The 19,821-nt window shown below is 41.1% G+C and overlaps 1 protein-coding gene across 1 annotated transcript in view; it reads right to left on the reverse strand.

Annotated features, from left to right (window-relative positions):
- LOC310648262 (26S proteasome non-ATPase regulatory subunit 11-like) overlaps positions 1 to 18,810 on the reverse strand; it is a 41,363-nt gene extending 22,553 nt beyond the window's left edge. The window contains exons 1-6 of the mRNA XM_083376013.1: positions 18,677 to 18,810; positions 15,751 to 15,852; positions 11,552 to 11,676; positions 11,308 to 11,379; positions 8,718 to 8,775; positions 7,544 to 7,738 (exon numbers count right to left, since the gene is read on the reverse strand). Of these exons, the coding sequence (XP_083232139.1) occupies positions 7,544 to 7,738; positions 8,718 to 8,775; positions 11,308 to 11,379; positions 11,552 to 11,676; positions 15,751 to 15,852; positions 18,677 to 18,767 (643 nt within the window). The 5' untranslated portion in view covers positions 18,768 to 18,810. The remainder of the gene's footprint in view (positions 1 to 7,543; positions 7,739 to 8,717; positions 8,776 to 11,307; positions 11,380 to 11,551; positions 11,677 to 15,750; positions 15,853 to 18,676) is intronic.
- Positions 18,811 to 19,821: the final 1,011 nt, after the last annotated feature.

The raw sequence follows: 19,821 nt of genomic DNA on the forward strand, positions 1-19,821 counted from the left end.
CAGGACAACTTCACTGCATCAAAGGGATGATGGACAGGGCCATGTACCATCAAATCTTGGGTGAGAACCTCCTTCCCTCAGCCAGGGCACTGGAAATGGGTCGTGGATGGGTATTCCAGCATGGCAATGACCCAAAACACATGGCCAAGGCAACAAAGGAGTGGCTCAAGAAGAAGCACATTAAGGTCCTGGAGTGGCCTAGCCAGTCTCCAGACCTTAATCCCATAGAAAATCTGTGGAGGGAGCTGAAGGTTTGAGCTGCCAAACATCAGCCTCAAAACCTTAATGACTTGGAGAGGATCTGCAAAGAGGAGTGGGACAAAATCCCTCCTGAGATGTGTGCAAACCTAGTGGCCAACTACAAGAAAAATGACCTCTATGATTGCCAACAAGTACTAAGTCATGTTTTGCGAAGGGGTCAAATACTTATTTCACTCATTAGAATGCAAATCAATTTATAACTTTTTTGAAATGTGTTTCTCTAGATTTTTTTGTTGTTATTCTGTCTCTCACTGTTAAAATAAACCTACCATTAAAATTACAGACTGATCATTTCTTTGTCAGAGGGCAAACGTACAACCAAAATGCTAAAAATGGGAGGGGGGGGGGTGTTGAAGCCGAAATCAAACCAGCTGCTCAATTGGGCTATGGAATGTAAAGCAGCTTTCAAAAAGCTTAAGCGGCTCTTCACTGCAGAGCCTACCCTCAAGCACCCAAACCCAGTAGAGCTCTTTGTAATACAGGACGACACTAGCGATGTAGTCATGGAGGAAGTCCTGTTCTAGAAGAATGAAAGGGGGAAGCTCCAGCCCTACGCCTACACCTCCCAGAAACTGACTGATACTGAAAGGCATTGGGCGCTGTGGGAGGAGGCTTATGTGATACGATGGTTGCTGCAGACCTGGAGAGTTTTTAGAGGGCAGCAAGGTCCCTTTTGAGGTGCAGATGGACCACAAGAACTTAAGAGGCTCTGAAATCCCCAAGGAAACTATCCCTCAAACGGGTCCAATGGGCTCAGTACATCAATCGATTTAACTTTACCCTTCAGTACCTGCCCAGGGGGAAAAGTTTCCTTGCAGATGCACTCTCCTGTCTGCCCCAATATAAAAGCACCTGGGAGGAGATAGTTAACTTGATTATCCCCTCCCGGCAGCTGGTAGCACAAGGCTCCACAAGGCTAAGGTTGTCGGCCCTCCCTCAGGTAGCCGATAATTAACCCAGAAATTGAAGGAAGCCCTGAGTGAGGATGAGTGGTTCTGAAATCACAAAGAAGAGTTGACAATTAGAGGGCCTGGCCTGGAAGGGGAACAAGTTGTATTTTCCACCCAACCTAAGAGCCCAGATCCTGCAGCAGAATCACGATGTAAAGCCTGCAGGCCATTTCGGGTTTGTGAAAACCCTCCACCTGGCCAAGAGGCAGTTCTGGTGGCCTAAGATGAACAAGGACATAGAGAGCTATGTTACAGGATGCACGATATGCCCAACCATGGAATGATTGCCAGGGAAGCCTCCTGGACTGTTACAGCCAGTAGCCAACCCTAACAGTCCCAGGGAAGAAATTGCCATGGATTTTATTGTAGAGTTGCCTGAAAGTTCCAGGAATACAGTGATTTGGACTGTGATCGACCTTGTTTTCGAAGCAAGCACACTTCATGGCGTGCCCAAAGATTCCATCACCCTGAGGTTTGGCCAAATTTTTCATGAAGCATGTGTATCGGCTGCATGGACTCCCGAGACATCATCTCCAACCAGTGGTGCAGTTCACCGCAAAATTTTGGCAGGAGTTTATAAGACTAATAGGTTCCTCACAGGGACGTAGTTCTGGGTTTCATCCGAGTACAAATGGGGTAGCTGAAACAACCAACTCATTAATAGAGCAATATTTACGTTGCTATGTAAACTATCAGCAGACCAATAGGGCGGAGCTCCTACCTTTTGCAGAAGTGGTGTATAATAACTCAGTACATAGTAGCACTGGGTTCACCCCATTCAAGATAGCTACAGGAGTGGATTTTGTACTGATGCCAGAGCTGCTGAGGGAACCTCCTTCCTCAATATCTTTAGCTGAATGGATGGAAACTCTAAAAGCCACCTGGGGGGGGAGAGGATGTATAGAAGGCATTGGGTAAGGCCAGGGAATCACATAAGAGGCAGGCTGAGCGGAAGAGAGCTCCCCAGAAGAAATTTAGTATTGGGGATAAGGTATACCTATCTACCAAGTATCTCAAGCTGAGGCAACCCTGTAAGAAACTAAGTCCTAAGTATATAGAACCCTTCCCAATTGTTTTGATCATAAACCCAGTGACAGTTGAGCTATGGTTGCCAAAAGCCTTAAGTTGGGTCCATCTGATGTTCCATTGCAGCCTGTTAAAACCATTCCAAGAATCTAGCCTGAGGCCAGTTGGAAAGAAGCCCCCTCCTCCAGGTATGGTGGAGGGTGAGGAACACTATGAGGGTAAGAAGATACTGGACTCAAGGGTTTTTAGGGGAACATTACAGTACTTAATACAGTGGAGAGGCTACCCCTCAGCTGATGCTGAATGGGTAGCCGCCTATAATGTTCTTGTTGTTGTTAGTTGCGAAGTCGTGTCTGACCCATCACAACCCCATGGACAACGTTCCTCCAGGCCTCTACCATCTTCTGGAGTCCATTTAGGCTCACGCCTACTGCTTCAGTGACTCCATCCAGCCACCTCATTCTCTGTCGTCCCCTTCTTCTATTGCCCTCAACCTTTCCCAGCATTAGGCTCTTCTCCAGTGAGTCCCTCCTTCTCATTAGGTGGCCAAAGTATTTGAGTTTCAACTTCAGGATCTGGCCTTCTAAAGAGCAGTCAGGGTTGATCTCCTCTAGGACTGACCGGTTTGATCGCCTTGCTGTCCAAGGGACTCGCAGGAGTCTTCTCCAGCACCATAGTTCAAAGGCCTCAATTCTTTGGCGCTCAGCCTTTCTTATGGTCCAACTTTCACAGCCATACATTGCACATGGGAAGACCATAGCCTTGACTATATGCACTTTTGTTGGCAGGGGGATGTCTCTGCTTTTTAGTGTGCTGTTTAGATTTGCCATGGCTTTCCTTCCCAGGAGCAAGCGTCTTTTAATTTCTTGGTTACATTCCCCATCTGCAGTGATCTTGGAGCCCAGGAAAATAAAATCTGTCACTACTTCCATTTCTTCCCCTCTATTTGCCAGGAATTGAGAGGGCCAGATGCCATGATCTTGGTTTTCTTAATGTTAAGTTTCAACCCAAGTTTTGCACTCTCCTTCTTCACCCGCTACAAGAGACTCTTCAGTTACTCTTCACTTTCTGCCATTAGAGTGGTATCATCTACATATCTTAGGTTGTTGATATTTCTCCCGGCAATCTTTATTCCAGCTTTTGATTCATCTAGCCCTGCCTTTCTCATGATGTGCTCTGCATATAAGTTAAAATGGGCAGGGCGACAGTATACAGCCTTGCCGGACTCCTTTCCCAATTTGCTTCTTGACCTGCATATAGGTTTCTCAAGAGACAAATGAGATGGTCTGGTACTCCCATCTCTTTAAGAACTTGCCACAGTTTGTTGTGATCCACACAATCAAATGCTTTAGCATAGTCAATGAAGCAGATATTTTTCTGGAACTCCCTAGCTTTCTCCATGATGTGCTCTGCATATAGGTTAAACGGGCAGGGTGACAGTATACAGCTTTGCCAGACTCCTTTTCCAATTTGCTTCTTGACCCGCATGTAGGTTTCTCAAGAGACAAATGAGATGGTCTGGTACTCCCATCTCTTTAAGAACTTGCCACAGTTTGTTGTGATCCACACAATCAAATGCTTTAGCATAGTCAATGAAGCAGATATTTTTCTGGAACTCCCTAGCTTTCTCCATGATGTGCTCTGCATATAGGTTAAACGGGCAGGGTGACAGTATACAGCCTTGCCGGACTCCTTTTCCAATTTGCTTCTTGACCTGCATATAGGTTTCTCGAGACAAATGTGATGGTCTGGTACTCCCATCTTTTTAAGAACTTGCCACAGTTTGTTGTGATCCACACAATCAAATGCTTTAGCATAGTCAATGAAGCAGATGTTTTTCTAGAACTCCCTAGCTTTCTCCATGATCCAGCATATGTGGGCAATTTGATCTCTAGTTCCTCTGCCTCTTCGAAATCCTGCCTGTACTTCTGGTAGTTCTCGATCCACATACTGCTGGATTCTAGCTTGTAGGATTTTAAGCATAACTTTACTAGCATGTGAAATGAGTGCAATGGTGCGATAGTTTGAATATTCTTTGGCACTGCCTTTCTTTGGAATTGGAATGTAAACTGATCTTTTCCAATCCTGTGGCCACTGTTGAGTTTTCCAAATTTGCTGGCAAATTGAGTGTAGCACTTTTACTGCATCGTCTCTTAAGATTTTGAATAGCTCAGCTGGAATACTGTCACCTCCACTAGCTTTGTTATTGCTCAGCTTTTCTAAGGCCCACTTCACTTCACATTCTAGGATGTCTGGCTCGAGGTCAGTGACCACCTCATTGTGATTATCAGGGACGTTAAGCTCATTCTTGTATAGTTCTTCTGTGTAATTTTGCCACCTCTTCTTAATCTCTTCTGCCTCTGTTAGGTCCCTGCCATTTTGGTCCTTTATCATGCCCATTTTTGCATGAATCGTTCCCTTCATCTCTCCAATTTTCTTGAAAAGATGTCTGGTCCTCCCTATTCTATTGTTTTCTTCTATTACTTTGCACTGTTCATTTAAGAAGGCATTCTTATCTCTTCTAGCTATTCTCTGGAATTCTGCATTCAATTGGACGTATCTTTTTCTCCCTTGCCTTTCGCTTCCCTCCTTTCCTCAGCTATTTGCAAAGCTTCCTCAGACAGCCATTTTGCTTTCTTGCATTTCTTTTTCTTTGGGATGGTTTTAGTTGCTACCTCTTGTACAATGTTGCGAACCTCCATCCATAGTTCTTCAGGTACTCTGTCTATCAGATCTAATTCCTTAAATCTATTTGTCACCTCTACTGTATATTCGTCAGGGATATGATTTAGTTCATACCGGAGTGGCCTAGTGCTTTTCCCTACTTTCTTCAGTTTAAGCCTAAATCTTGCAACGAGAAGCTCATGGTCTGAGCCACAGTCAGCGCCTGGTCTTGTTTTTACTGACTGTATAGAGCTTCTCCATCTTTGGCTGCAGAGCACATAGTCAATCTGATTTCTGTGTTGACTGTCTGGTGATGTCCATGTGTAGAGCCGTCTCTTGGGTAGTTGGAAAAGTGTTTTTGCTATGACCATCGCATTCTCTTGAAAAAATTCTATCAGCCTGTGCCCTGCTTCATTTTGTACTCAGGCCAAAGTTGCCTGTTATTCCGGTTATCTTTTGGCTTCCTACTTTAGCATTCCAATCCCCCATGATGATAAGGACATCATTTTTTGGTATTAGTTCTATAAGGTGCTGTAGGGCTTCATAGAACCGGTCAATTTCATCCTCTCCAGCACTGGTGGTTGGGGCATAGACTTTGACTATTGTGATATTGAATGGTTTGCCTTGGATTCGAACTGAGATCATTCTGTCATTTTGGGGATTGTATCGCAGTATTGCTTTTCCTACTTTTATTGACTATGAAGGCTACTCCATTTCTTCTGAGGGATTGTTGCCCGCGTTAGTATACCTGATGGTCATCTGAATTAAATTCACCCATTCTTGTCCATTTTAGTTTGCTGATTCCTAAGATGTCGATGTTCAGTCTTGTCATCTCTTTTTTGACCACGTCCAGCTTGCCTTGATTCATGGATCTTACATTCCAGGTTCCTATGGAGAAAAAATCTTTACAGCATCGGACTTTCCTTTCACCACCAGATACATCCACAGCTGAGCATCCTTTTGGCTTTGCCCCAGTCGCTTCATTCTTTTTGGCACTACTAGTACTAGCCCTCTGCTCTTCCCCAGTAGCATACTGGATGCCTTCTGACCTGAGGGGCTCATCTTCCAGCGTCATATTGTTTTGCCTTTTGGTACAGTCCATAGGGTTTTCATGGCAAAGATACTGAAGTGGGTTGCCATTTCCTTCTCCAGTGGATCACGTTTTGTCAGAACTCTCTGCTATGACCTGTCCGTCTTGGGTGGCCCTGCACGGCATAGCTCATCGCTTCATTGAATTACGCAAGCCCCTTCACCACGACAAGTCAAGTAATCCATGAAGGGGCCAATAATGTTAGGGCAGACAGATTAATAAAAAGACTCCATGGCAAATACCCCCAACGTCCTAAAGGATAATGGAACGTTAATCATGATTAATAATGATAATTTGTCTTTAATATTTTCCCAGGTTTACCCTTTCAGGGGCTTGGCATGTCAAGATTGAATCGCTATGATGCCTGCTACCGTCAATCACTAATCAACTTGCTATAGAAAAGGGGGGAACGGTAGAAAGCAAAGGAAGGAAACGGAATTCCAGGAAGCCGTTCACAGACTGTGAGAGCCTGCAAGAAGACCAAGGTCACTAAGACAGGTGCTTGATGGAGAAGTGGACTGTTCCCATAACAAAAATAAGTATTACTATTGGACAATGTGAACACCCAGTGGGTGGGGGCAAAGGAATCTATTGTTTAACTAAGCAAGCCTTCGCACAAGAAAACCAAAGCTGTTTTTGCTTCTTTAGTTCCGAGATGGTGTATCCAATAAAGTTTTACCTTTTGGGACTTAACTACCTCGTGGGATCCTTTCATTGGGTTCGCTAGTCGGACTATTGACATTATAAAATAAGGCTATTTTTTTCAAAATGCTAGAAGAAATCCAACAATTATAGGTTACCACCACTTGTTCAGCAACCATTCAAACTTGCAATGGTGCTGAATGGGGCAGACTTAGTCCCTGGAGTTTGAGATGCTTCAACATTCCCACCATCATGTTTGCGATTACAACATTGCAGCAAGCTGCAGTCATGTGATCGTGATTTCTGATGTTCCCTTCCAGCTTCCCACAAGCAAAGTCAATGGGGAAACTGACAGGCAGTCAGAAGTCATGGCAACATGAGGTCCTCACTTAATAATGGCATCTCGGACTGCCGCCACTAAGCAATGCAGTCATGTGATGTCATGCTTTACAACCACATTGCTTAGCAATGGCAATTCCAGTCTCAATTGTCACTGTAACACAAGGACTACCTGTACAATCCAAAGAAGATATTCTCAGCCTACAATAATTCTGGAAAAGACTTATTCAAACTCCATGCAAACATCTTTGGAACATACATGCTACAATTTTCCCTAGACAGACTGCTTCAGTGTGGTCTTATAAGCATTTTTGTACTATTATAACTATTAGATTTTTATCCTGTTTTATACATAACTCAAAGTGGTGAACATACCTAATATTCCTGCCTCCTGTGTTCCCCACAACAACCACCCTGTGAGGTCGGCTGGACCAAGGGAGAGTGACTTGCCCAAAGTCACCCAGCCAACAGTTATGCCTATGGAAAGCCTAGAACTCACACTCTCCTGGTTTGTGCAACTCCTGTTGACTCAAGATCAAGGCACTCATAATATGAAAAGCAGAGGCGTTACCTGATTGCATATCCAATGCTGCCTGCAACTTCGGTGGACAATAGATTGCATTGGCTGTTGTACGGGCAGAGGTTAATGCTGCTCTGGCTTTTGGCAGGTTGCTCAAAGCATGGTAGGTCTTGCTCTCTAGTAGCTGCACTTCTACCAACAAAGCCTTGTCATCCATCTTCTTCAACTCCCGCAAAAGCTGTGATCCTGATAAAAGCAATGCGATGGTGGCATTTACACCATGTTAAAGGCCTTCCTCTGAATCCTTTAACTTGATCAGAAAAAGAAAAATCTAATGCATTAGTTTGATAGCAGTATAGAGTGAAAACAGTAGATACAAGCTGATATACTAGATGCGAAAACTAGTATTTCTCTTTTTCAATATCAGTATAATACTCTCAAAGCTTCCAAATACATCTTGTGTGCCTAACTAATGGAATTAGCCATTAATAAGATCTTAACAATATTATTCTTTACAACCTGGAGAACCTAGCACAGTTGCCAGTTACTTAACTAAGTCACTGTGAATTTTGTTTCTAAATTGAATCTGAAAAGTTCAGAACATGTATTTTGTTTCAGGTTTGCAGCAAACACATTGGATTCTGGACATTTTGCCAAACCATTTTGGATTGGCTACAGTTCAACAGGAAAAAAAGAATACTTTTTTGTTCTGGGTTTTAGCTAAAACTATATTCTATGAGAGTGTTTTTATGGGATAAGTAGGGCAAAGCTGGTGCATATCACCTTTTTTCTCCCCTCAAGAACTGCCAGTACAGTATATCCCTCTATCCTGCCCACGCCTAATCTTTCTAGCACCTTCCCTGCTCCCCACTCAACTGCCACACTGTCCTAATAAAACATACCCTGATGACCAGAACATGATCTGAACCAGCACCTCCCTTCCCTCTTCCAGTCTGCCACGTTTCCCAGTATGGCAAGCCTCAACAGCCTACCCTTCCACAATCTTTCCAGGATCTTCCCCTCTCCTCATAGCCTCTATCAACACCAATGGCCTTGATTTTTCTCTACTCTTCACTCTTATAACCTACCCCTGAAAACACTTCAGCTTCTAACAAAGATGTTTCAAACTGTTACCAGAACAAAACAAAGCACTATTTCATTCCATTTTATATATCTCTAGAATAAACCTAATTATTATTAGGATCAGTCTAGGAAGTCAACTTACCTAACTGCAATGCTTCTTGATACCTTTTTGTGTCAAAATACAAAGAAATCAGCCTTGCCTACAAAAGAAAAAAAGTAAAGAATTGTCATGAAAACTACTTTATCATTTTCAGATACTTAACTAGAGCTGATAGGTATGAAATATGAAGCAGACAAGACTCCTGGGAAACTACAGGTGAAACTCGAAAAATTAGAATATCGTGCAAAAGTTCATTTATTTCAGTAATGCAACTTAAAAGGGGAAACTAATATATGAGATAGACTCATTACATGCAAAGCAAGATAGTTCAAGCCGTGATTTGTCATAATTGTGATGATTATGGAGTACAGCTCATGAAAACCCCAAATCCACAATCTCAGAAAATTAGAATATTATGAAAAGGTGCAATATTCTAGGCTCAAAGTGTCCCACTCTAATCAGCTAATTAAGCCATAACACCTGCAAAGGTTTCCTGAGCCTTTAAATGGTCTCTCAGACTGGTTCCGTAGGAATCACAATCATGGGGAAGACTGCTGACCTGACAGTTGTGCAGAAAACCATCATTGACACCCTCCATAAGGAGGGAAAGCTTCAAAAGGTAATTGCAAAAGAAGTTGGATGTTCCCAAAGTGCTGTATCAAAACACATTAATAGAAAGTTATGTGGAAGGGAAAAGTGTGGAAGAAAAAGGTGCACAAGCAGCAGGGATGACCGCAGCCTGGAGAGAATTGTCAGGAAAAGGCCATTCAAAAGTGTTGGGGACTTTCACAAGGAGTGGACTGAGGCTGGAGTCAGTGCATCAAGAGCCACCACACACAGACGGATCCTGGACATGGGCTTCAAATGTCGTATTCCTCTTGTCAAGCCGCTCCTGAACAACAACGTCAGAAGCGTCTTACCTGGGCTAAAGAAAAACAGACCTGGTCTGTTGCTCAGTGGTCCAAAGTCCTCTTTTCAATGAGAGCAACTTTTGCATCTCATTTGGAAACCAAGGACCCAGAGTCTGGAGGAAGAATGGAGAGGCACACACTGCAAGATGCTTGAAGTCCAGTGTGAAGTTTCCACAGTCTGTGTTGATTTGGGGAGCCATGTCATCGGCTGGTGTTGGTCCACTGTGCTTCATTAAGTCCAGGGTCAACGCAGCTGTCTACCAGATTTTGGAGCACTTCATGCTTCCTTCAGCAGATGAGCTTTATGGGGATGCTGACTTCATTTTCCAGCAGGACTTGGCACCTGCCCACACTGCCAAAAGCACCAAAACCTGGTTCAATGACCGTGGGATTACTGTGCTTGATTGGCCAGCAAACTCGCCTGACCTAAACCCCATAGAGAATCTATGGGGCATTGCCAAGAGAAAGATGAGAGACATGAGACCGAACAATGCAGAAGAGCTGAAGGCCGCTATTGAAGCATCCTGGTCTTCCATAACACCTCAGCAGTGCCACAGGCTGACAGCTTCCATGCCAGGCCGCATTGAGGCAGTAATTGCTGCAAAAGGGGCCCAAACCAAGTACTGAGTACATATGCATGCTTATACTTTTCAGAGGTCCGATATTCTTCTATGTACACTCCTTGTTTTATTGATTGCATGTAATATTCTAATTTTCTGAGATTGTGGATTTGGGGTTTTCATGAGCTGTACGCCATAATCATCACAATTATGACAAATCACGGCTTGAACTATCTTGCTTTGCATGTAATGAGTCTATCTCATATATTAGTTTCCCCTTTTAAGTTGCATTACTGAAATAAATGAACTTTTGCACAATATTCTAATTTTTCGAGTTTCACCTGTACTCATGTTTCAAGAGTAGCAAGAAAACAGAGAAAAAAGACAGAAGTACATCCACAGTAATGCAAAAGAAATCTGTAGAACAAGTATAGGTAAGTCCTTGACCTACGACCACAACTGAGCCCAAACTAAGCGAGACAGTTAAATGAATTTGCCCCATTTTATGACCTTTCTTGCTGCAGTTGTTAAGTTAGTAACATGGTTGTTAAGTGAATCTAGTTTCCCCACTGACTTTGCTTGTCAGAAGGTAGCAAAGGAGACCACATGACCCTGGGTGACTGCAACCATCATAAATATGAGTCAGTTGCCAAGCCTCTGAATTTTGATCACGTGAACATGGGAATGCTACAAACGGTGTGTGAAAAATGCTCATAAGTTACTTTTTCCAGTGCAGTTGTAACTTTGAACAGTGACTAAATGAACTGTTGTAACCTGTAATGATTTTGAAATGAATGCTGTTCAAGGATTGGCATTGGTGCAACAGAAACATGGACTAAAGGCACACATTGAACAACATGCTGGTAGAATCATTATTTCATTAATGCATTTATGTAGATAAGATTTTACTTCAACCATAACAGGACACGCTTTAAGAAGCAAAAGATATTTGTATTATAAACTGGAGGAAAAAATGCCAGTAATAACATGTGAATATCAGTCTGGAAGTTTATCATGCTCCAAACTAATACTTGAGAACATGCCATCAATAACCTAAAGTGATGGCAAATGTTTGAGTATGGTGTACTGGCATAGAGAATGGCAGGTTTCCAAACCCAGGTGTATCACTACGTTAACTAAAATGGGCATGTTACATCATACCTCCAGAGCTTGGCGTAGGAACGTCCTCTTTTCCGATTTGGCCCATTCAATGCATTCAAGACATAGGTCAACCTAAAAGAAAAACTACACTGAATTATTTTTCTACTATTTGTATCTTCACTGCTGTCATATCATTTTCTACATAAGCTGGCTCTGAACGTTTTGCAAGAGGACTTTTCAGAAACAGCTGCCAACATTCTGAATTTGAAGTAGCATACCTGTGCCTGAATTTCAGTTGTCTCACCTCTTGTCCTGTTGCAGCTTCCATGTCTAGGAATAGGTCTAGCAGGGACCGAACCAGACGGGCTGCCTTTGCTTTGCTAATGGAGTTTAAGAAAGGACGAACATACTTCAGAAGTCCTCCAAGCTCTGTATTAACAATAAAATAAGTAGCAATATAGCTCAGGATCTGAGATTGCATCAGAATGCATTATAAAAGGTTATGGTCATATTCTAGAAAAAGTGACCACATAGTTCTTAATTTCAGCAGTCAGTTATGAAACAGAAAAGGCTTATTCATATAAACTCATTCTGATTTCCATTACAGGTTTACTATAGGGGTCTTTCCCAAATGCGTAATTGAATTATGTTACTTTGCATAATTGTTTCTCAACATTACTCTCTATTTCCTCCAGTTCTTTGAAATGTTTATTTCCTCAATTTATATTGCCACCCATTTTACCAGGTGACTGGGTGACTAACACCACCATCAATATTCAAGAACAATAAAACCATCATGCACAACACTGTGAAACAAATGGCTTATAAAAACGTATTACACAGTAAGCTGCAATAAAAAAGAAAAACTGTTAATAGTGCACTGAACACATAGGGAGAAGTATAAAGTCTAATCCAATAACTCTAAATCCCTCGTAGAAAAAGGTTCAAAATCTGTAGTAAACTTATCCATCAGGCCGTAGTGTTTTCCTTATGTCCAAAACAGCACTAAATCTCTGATTCTCACTCTAACCTTCATAGCCATACCTCACCTTTGCTCAATAATCTCTAGCCAAGAGCAGCACAGATAGAACCACTGCCACCTCTGTTTTATGCTTATTATGTATTTCAAGTTTTGGGAAATATAAGAATGATAATCCAATATATTTGGAAATAGGAAAGCCTGTCTTAAAATGTATGTGGGATCTGGAAAAGTATATGAACACAATATTTGTCCCCTTATTTGTCAAGGGCAAACTAGATATAAAATTAATTGTATAATTCATCTATACACATTTAGTTCTTGAATAAATAGCATCTGGCAAAGATCTGGATTGGTAACATGAGGAACAAAGACTCACCCTCTCTCTATGCCAGAACTGTCACTTTGTAAATAAACTATAAACATATAAAGCCAACCAATTTAGGCTTCCGGATGGCAAGGCGACGCCGGAGGCAGCCATTTCTTGGCTGTCAGTCTCGCGGCTCCGTAGAGCTGCCGAAAACAGCGTTGATCAGCTGTTCGGCGGCTCGGAAGCCCCCACCTCGGGAGAAGAGGAGGGGGTGAGCGTCCAGGTAGGGGTAGAGCTCTCCGGGGCCGCCAGAACTTAGAGTTTTGGCGGCGGAAGGATTGAGCCCCCCCGAAGCCTGGGCATGCTCCGGACTGCGAGGCGCCTCTGCTCCGGGTTTTTTGGAGCAGAACAGGGCGTTCGCAACCATCCCTGCTAGCAAGGAAGAGCTTTTGAGAATGAGGACGCAGGCAGAGCGATGCAGGAGATTTTGGTGAAGATGATGTTTTGATCTTTAACTCAATGGACTTTGCTGAATCTGTAAGTGAAAGTGCGTAGTTAATAATAGAGGGTGAAAATGGCGGCTATATCTTCTAAAGTTCCTGCCCTGAGGCAGCAGTCTTCGGTGAAAACTTCATTGTCCTCTGCATCTGAATCTGAATCAGCTTTTACAGCAAAAGATTTGCAGAATCTGTTGCAAGAGACTATAGAAAAGCAAATGCAGCAATTTGTTGAGATAATGGAGAAAAAGTTGGAGGAGAAGTTTACAGAGAAATTAAAAGAAATGAGAGCAGACATCACATCTGCAATACAAAGCATGGTTAAAAGTATTGAGATTTTGGATGAGAGTGGAAGATCTTGCTCAAAATGATATTAGATTGGAAGCCAAAATGACAGAAACTGAAAATGTAATAGAGAAAATGGATTTTGATTTGATTTCGACACAGTATTCTCAGATGGAGTTTGCTTTAAGAATCAGAGGCCTAATAGAAAATCCTAAGGAAAATTTGGAGAAAATGGTTTCTGAGGCTTTGGAAGGGGTGTTGAAGCGACCAGCAGATGAAATAATGCAAGATATAGATAAAATCTTCCGTGTTAATTCGTGGATCGCAAGACAAAGGAAACTACCCAGAGATGTGGTGGTTTATTTTACAAAGAGAATGATTAGAAATGAAGTTATCCAGGCCTCCTACAATATTGATTTTGTAATTGCTGAGCAAAAAGTTCTGATTTTAAGAGATCCCTGCAAAGATTTTAAGATAAAGGAAGGAATTTGCTTTTTTGACACAAGAATTGAGACGACGTGATATTAAGTTTAGATGGCAAATACCAGTGGGTATGGTGGTGACCTATGAAGGTACGAGGTACTGTTTTACTACGGAGATTCAGGCACGTGATTTCTACAGTAATGTTTTAAAAGCAGTCCCCATACCATCTTTGGAATCTACAAAGAAAAAAGGTGAGAGAGAGTCTCAACGTTCCAGAGAGAACCTGCAAGTTGCTGAAGGGTTAATGCAGACAGATGTGAAAGATACAGGAGTGGGTCAAATTTCATTATCACTGGAGAAGGCCAGAAATTGGAAGAGGCGTGCTACTTCTGGACGAATGAATCAAGCCTGAAGATTTAGTCACATAATTGTAAGAGACAATAATGTAATAAGGATTATGGGAATTGGAATTGCTAGAAGGACTAAATATTTGGGGATATATTTTCTACCCTTATAAAATAATTATGTAATATTTCGTGTTGCTTTAGTTCTAAGATGATTATGAAAAGTTAATTGGGAAGATTTATAGTAGTGTTTATTGATATTCTGTAGGTTATGATTTGTTATTTGGATGAAAAATTTTAAGCTTTTAGTTGGATAGAAGAATAGTTTTATAAAATTGATATAAATTGTTTTCTTTGTGATCGAAGTTAATTTGTAATATTTTTATGCGTAATATTGGAATAGGTAATAGAATATAAGAATATAAGAATGATGTGGTTATATAAAAATTTCTTAAGTTTGGAAAGTAATCTATGGTACTTTGAGTTGTATAACACATTAGGATAATGTGAATTTAAAGCTTAGCTGGAATGAGGAATAGTTTTAGACAATTGATATAAATTGGTTTATTTGAGATTGTTTTTATTGGGTATCAGATTGGAAGGTATTATTTTGTATTTGAATAATCATTGGTATGATATATATATGTATGTTTGGAATTTACCTATATGAGTTAAAGTTTGATAGTTTGAATAGCTTAGGTTTGTTTGCGTAAGTTAGATCATGATTGTTTGTATTTTTATATTCTGTGTTTTGGTATTAGATTGGAAAGTATTATTTTGTATTTGTATAATTATTGATATGATATATATATATATATATATATATATATATATATATATATATATATATATGTTTGGAGTTTTTCTTATATGAGTTAAAGTTCGGTAGTTTAAATAGTTTAGGATTGTTTGCGTAAGTTAGATTATGATTGTATTTTTATACCGTGTATTTTGCTCTGGGGAGGGGGGGAGGGGAAAGTGAGGGAGGGGTTGGGGAGGGTTGGGGAGGGGGAAGAGGGTGGGGGGGAGGGGGTTGGGAAGGTTTTTTTTCTTTTTTTTTGGTTTGTTAAAGATAAAATGTATTGTAAACCTTTTTAATAAAAAAAAGCCAACCAATTTACACTGTTTTCTGTTATGTAATCCTTATTTTGCTATAAGTTGCTCAGAACCATTTGAAATGAAGCAGCATAGACATATTAATAGTAAATACATATTATAATTAACATTTTATTAGTTTGGTCCTGAAGCATGTCAGTGTTTAATGATTATGAATACTTTAAGTCTTCCTCAAAAACAGATAATTAAGCTTCATGTTATTTATGTCAAACCACAATAAATAGGCAGGGATGTTAATTTTCCACAAACTACATTTTCTAAAGACTAGGTCACAAAATGGCTTGTTTGGGCTTAGAATGCAGTGTGAACCTAGTTAGTGTTTATAGTTTATGGCTTTATGAAATGTGTGAAGCCAGCCATGGTTAAATCATAATTTAACATGGAGAAACAGTGGTGGGAAAACAAAGAGGTTTAAACAGGATAATTATTTGATCAAGATCAATTTCAAATTACTGGTAGAAAAAGAAAATCTCCCACTCTAGTATTTATACTAGTTTTAGAAAAGCTGCTAGGGATGTGACCATTAAACTGATTAAATATAGAATTTACCTTCTGCCTGTCCTGTCTTGGCCAAAAGACTCCCAAGTTCCAGGATGCTCTGTTCTTTGAATTGGACTGCTTCTTCATCATCCTCTTGAACATCACGTTTCACTGTGAAGATAAACATTTTAATAAAAGCAGAGAATATTTCAAATGGAAGACTGTTTACAATTCTCTTAAACTTCCATTTTAAATTTAACTTGCTTCTTGTAAGCCAAAAAGACCTGCCTGACAGATTATTCATTGTCTTGAACAAGGAGCAGAAAGATCTGCATCATGAGGCAGCTCATCAAATAGAATATTTATACAGTGTTTGATGTCGGCCCATTTGGTATTAATACTTGCATCAGAATAAATATGGCTGCAACTATGAAATTAATCTCCTTCACTCTTGAATGTGTTACTAGATACTGTAAATAAGACAATGCATATAAAGTTTTCCAACACTAAAAACAGGTATGCCACCAGTGCTAATTTGCAGGAACAAGCACAAAAAACACTGTTATTCAGAGAAGCCAAAAGAGTAAGCTTGTTTCTTAGAGTACCTGCACAGTGTAGCAGCTAACATTTAAGGCATTAATGAAATACAAACTTTTTGCTTGGGAGATCATTCAATTATCTTTAGCAATACTAAGGGTGAATGTTATACTGACCTGAAATAAAAAATGCACGTCCCCACTATAACCCACTATTGCTTACAAAAGGTTCATTGGCAGAATCATTCATTTCATCCTAATTTATCTTCTTTCCATCCTGGGGCAACTGATAATGCAAAGAACAGCATAACCATCATCTATGATGGATTGCACTTAAAATTATAGCACTATAAGAAAAATAAAATGCTGTGTGGGTGACCTAAAATAAACGTAATGACAACAGGAGCTGTTCTCAGGACACAACAGTTCCCAATAGCAAAGTTACTGAGCCAAATTAATATTGTTTCCCATTTTCAGAATAATCAGAATATCAAAAAAAAATTGTCCTAAGGCAAAACTCATTGTCAAGCACAGCAAAGATGCATAGGAACCAATTCCCTAAATCAATCTTGTCTTCATAAGTTCCAGTGACTAACACCAGGATTCACTGAACACTGCAAGACCAGGGAACCTTCTGTGGACAACAAATGTGGAAGCAAGTTACCCTTGGTGGTGTACTTATCTCATTTCTTTGCTGCTGGCAAGCTCACAAAAAGAACCTCTACACCAGGTGTCCTGTACTCATACTTGTCTGAGCGAGGATGTTGTCTTACTGCTGTTACCAACTAACGTGTTCTACAGAAAATCAAGTGGAACGTGATATAAAATGTATGGAATAGACCATGGGTGTCAAACTCGCTGCATCACGTGACATGTTGCGACATATCACAACTTTTTTTGCATTGCTGGCGCTGGAGTGGGCACAGCCTCTGTATGATGCAACCGGCCCATGGGCCAGCAGTTTGACACCCCTGGAATAGACTATATTAAGATGTATGTGTACAGAAGAAAAAAAGGGTACTTCACATAGTTAATTACACACCCATTTTACAGAAAATTGGATTATCACTTACCTCCGGATTTGGAAAAGAGAGCCTTTCTACAATGTTTAGAATTACATAATTAAACTAAATTATTTTTAGATAAGAAACAAGGACAGTCCTAAAATCAGAACAAAAGCTCATTTAATCTAGTAGTTAACCATATGCCCTCATGAAGCCCATTAATGGGCATAAGGATAGTAGCCATCTTGTTTAATAACAGCAGCGGACATCTCTACACTACATATTTACCTATGTGGACATACAGTAGACTTCTGGAATATGAACATGCTCTAACTAGCAATACCCTCACACGGACAAGTCAGGAACATTCAAAGTGTGGTCCAACTACAACTTTACTCATGCTGCTTCACCATTTTTTCTATATCCAATTTCTGTATTAGCCCTTTTTAGATCCATTATTCTTACTCCTCACATTACCATTCCTACTGCCATCCCCAGACCATAACTTCTGTCTCCCTAAATACTCCACTTCCATTGCACAGAGCATTTTCTCCTTTTACTCTCTGTAGCAGGGCACTTCTATCATACTATTAGCTAAGAAAAGCCCAACTAAAAATGAACCAATAAAACTTCCAGGATATACTAATTTACACTTGTAAATAGTATTTTCTACAACCAACAAGTGAAATGTTTCATGGCATGTAAAATGCATTATCATGTACTACCACTTGTCTGTCAAAACTAATGCTAAAAATACTGAATGATAAAACATATTAAACAACTAGTAAAACAAGTGCAATGTACTCCCTTACATATTCACTGTGACCAAGAATCCACTCTCCACTCCCATTAGAACATCAACCTATATTTCAAAAAAAACTCCTACTGATTGATCATCAGCTCATACACACTTCTTTCCCCTCTGTATAGAATCGCCCGCTCATTACCTTTAATGTCAGAGAAAGTTGCTTTTGAATGGAGATCCAAAAAAGTGAAGTCCGTTTAGAAAGTCAGACTAAGCTAACTACGTCAGGGCAAAGGCTAGAAAGTAGGTGAAAAGCGGCAGCAAACCCCATTCCTAGCGGACAAATCCGCCCGCTTAGTTTCTAATCCTCAAGACCACCCCTTCTGAATTAAAGCCAATGACAGGTCAGAGAGCCCGCTTGGTGCTCTGAGACCACTTGTCAGCCTCGACCCTCCCCTTCAGCTCAATCCCAGCATTTGTCTTCCAATCCCGACTTGCTTTCTCTATTTCCATGAAGCGATGCTGAATATAGACCTACTCAGGCCGTTCCAACTGAGCCTTCCCATTTCCAAATTCCGTTTTCCTTCGGAATTGCTCAGTGAGTCAGCAGTGGATCCAGTCCAAGCCGTCCAGGCCCATCATCAATTTCGTTCCACTATTGGCAACCAGGTCGACTGCCAGTTTTCCACTTTTCGGCGGGCTCAACTCACCTATGGAGTGCAAAATGCCGATTGAGGCCTCGCGATCAGTGCTCTGCAACGACTGGGCGCGCTGAAACTCTAAGCCCGCCGCAGCCGCCATCTTAAAAGCAAAACTCGCTCACTCACGCCGGCCAGAATCGCAGGGCGTTATTTTCACCGGAAACTGCTTGTCTCACTTCCTTCCCTTCGACTTTGCTGCGTCAAACTACAATGATATAATTCTATGATTACCCACCAAGAAGCAGCGCTGGCTGGGAAACGTAGTGTTTCATGAACATCATAGGAATCAAGTGGATTGGTTGCTGCTAATTAAGCAATGAAGGCGGAGTCTGGGGGGAGCTGAACTATCTACGCCGTACGCTAACTCAGCATCATAGTGTTGTAGAAAGAAGAGACTCACGCAAGCTCTTCAGGAAAGGAAAGATTTACAGGTGAAACTCGAATATCGTGCAAAAGTTCATTTATTTCAGTAATGCAACTTAAAAGGGGGAACTAATATATGAGATAGACTCATTACATGCAAAGCATGTAATGAGTCTATCTCATATATTAGTTCCGTAACAAGCCGTGATTTGTCATAATTGTGATGATTATGGCGTACAGCTCATGAAAACCCCAAATCCACAATCTCAGAAAATTAGAATATTACATGCAATCAATAAAACAAGGAGTGTACATAGAAGAATATCGGACCTCTGAAAAGTATAAGCATGCATATGTACTCAGTACTTGGTTTGGGCCCTTTTTGCAGCAATTACTGCCTCAATGCGGCCTGGCATGGAAGCTATCAGCCTGTGGCATTGCTGAGGTGTTATGGAAGACCAGGATGCTTCAATAGCGGCCTTCAGCTCTTCTGCATTGTTTGGTCTCATGTCTCTCATCTTTCTCTTGGCAATGCCCCATAGATTCTCTATGGGGTTCAGGTCAGGCGAGTTTGCTGGCCAATCAAGCACAGTAATCCCACGGTCATTGAACCAGGTTTTGGGGCTTTTGGCAGTGTGGGCAGGTGCCAAGTCCTGCTGGAAATGAAGTCAGCATCCCCATAAAGCTCATCTGCGGAAGGAAGCATGAAGTGCGTTGTCCAGCGTTGTTTCTCCCCCTCGTGCGTGCGTGTGTGTGTCAGACCCACGGGAATGGCTGGTAGGGAAGCGGCA

The sequence above is a fragment of the Vipera ursinii genome (assembly GCF_947247035.1).
Source record: "Vipera ursinii genome assembly, chromosome: W".
NCBI lineage: Eukaryota > Metazoa > Chordata > Lepidosauria > Squamata > Viperidae > Vipera > Vipera ursinii.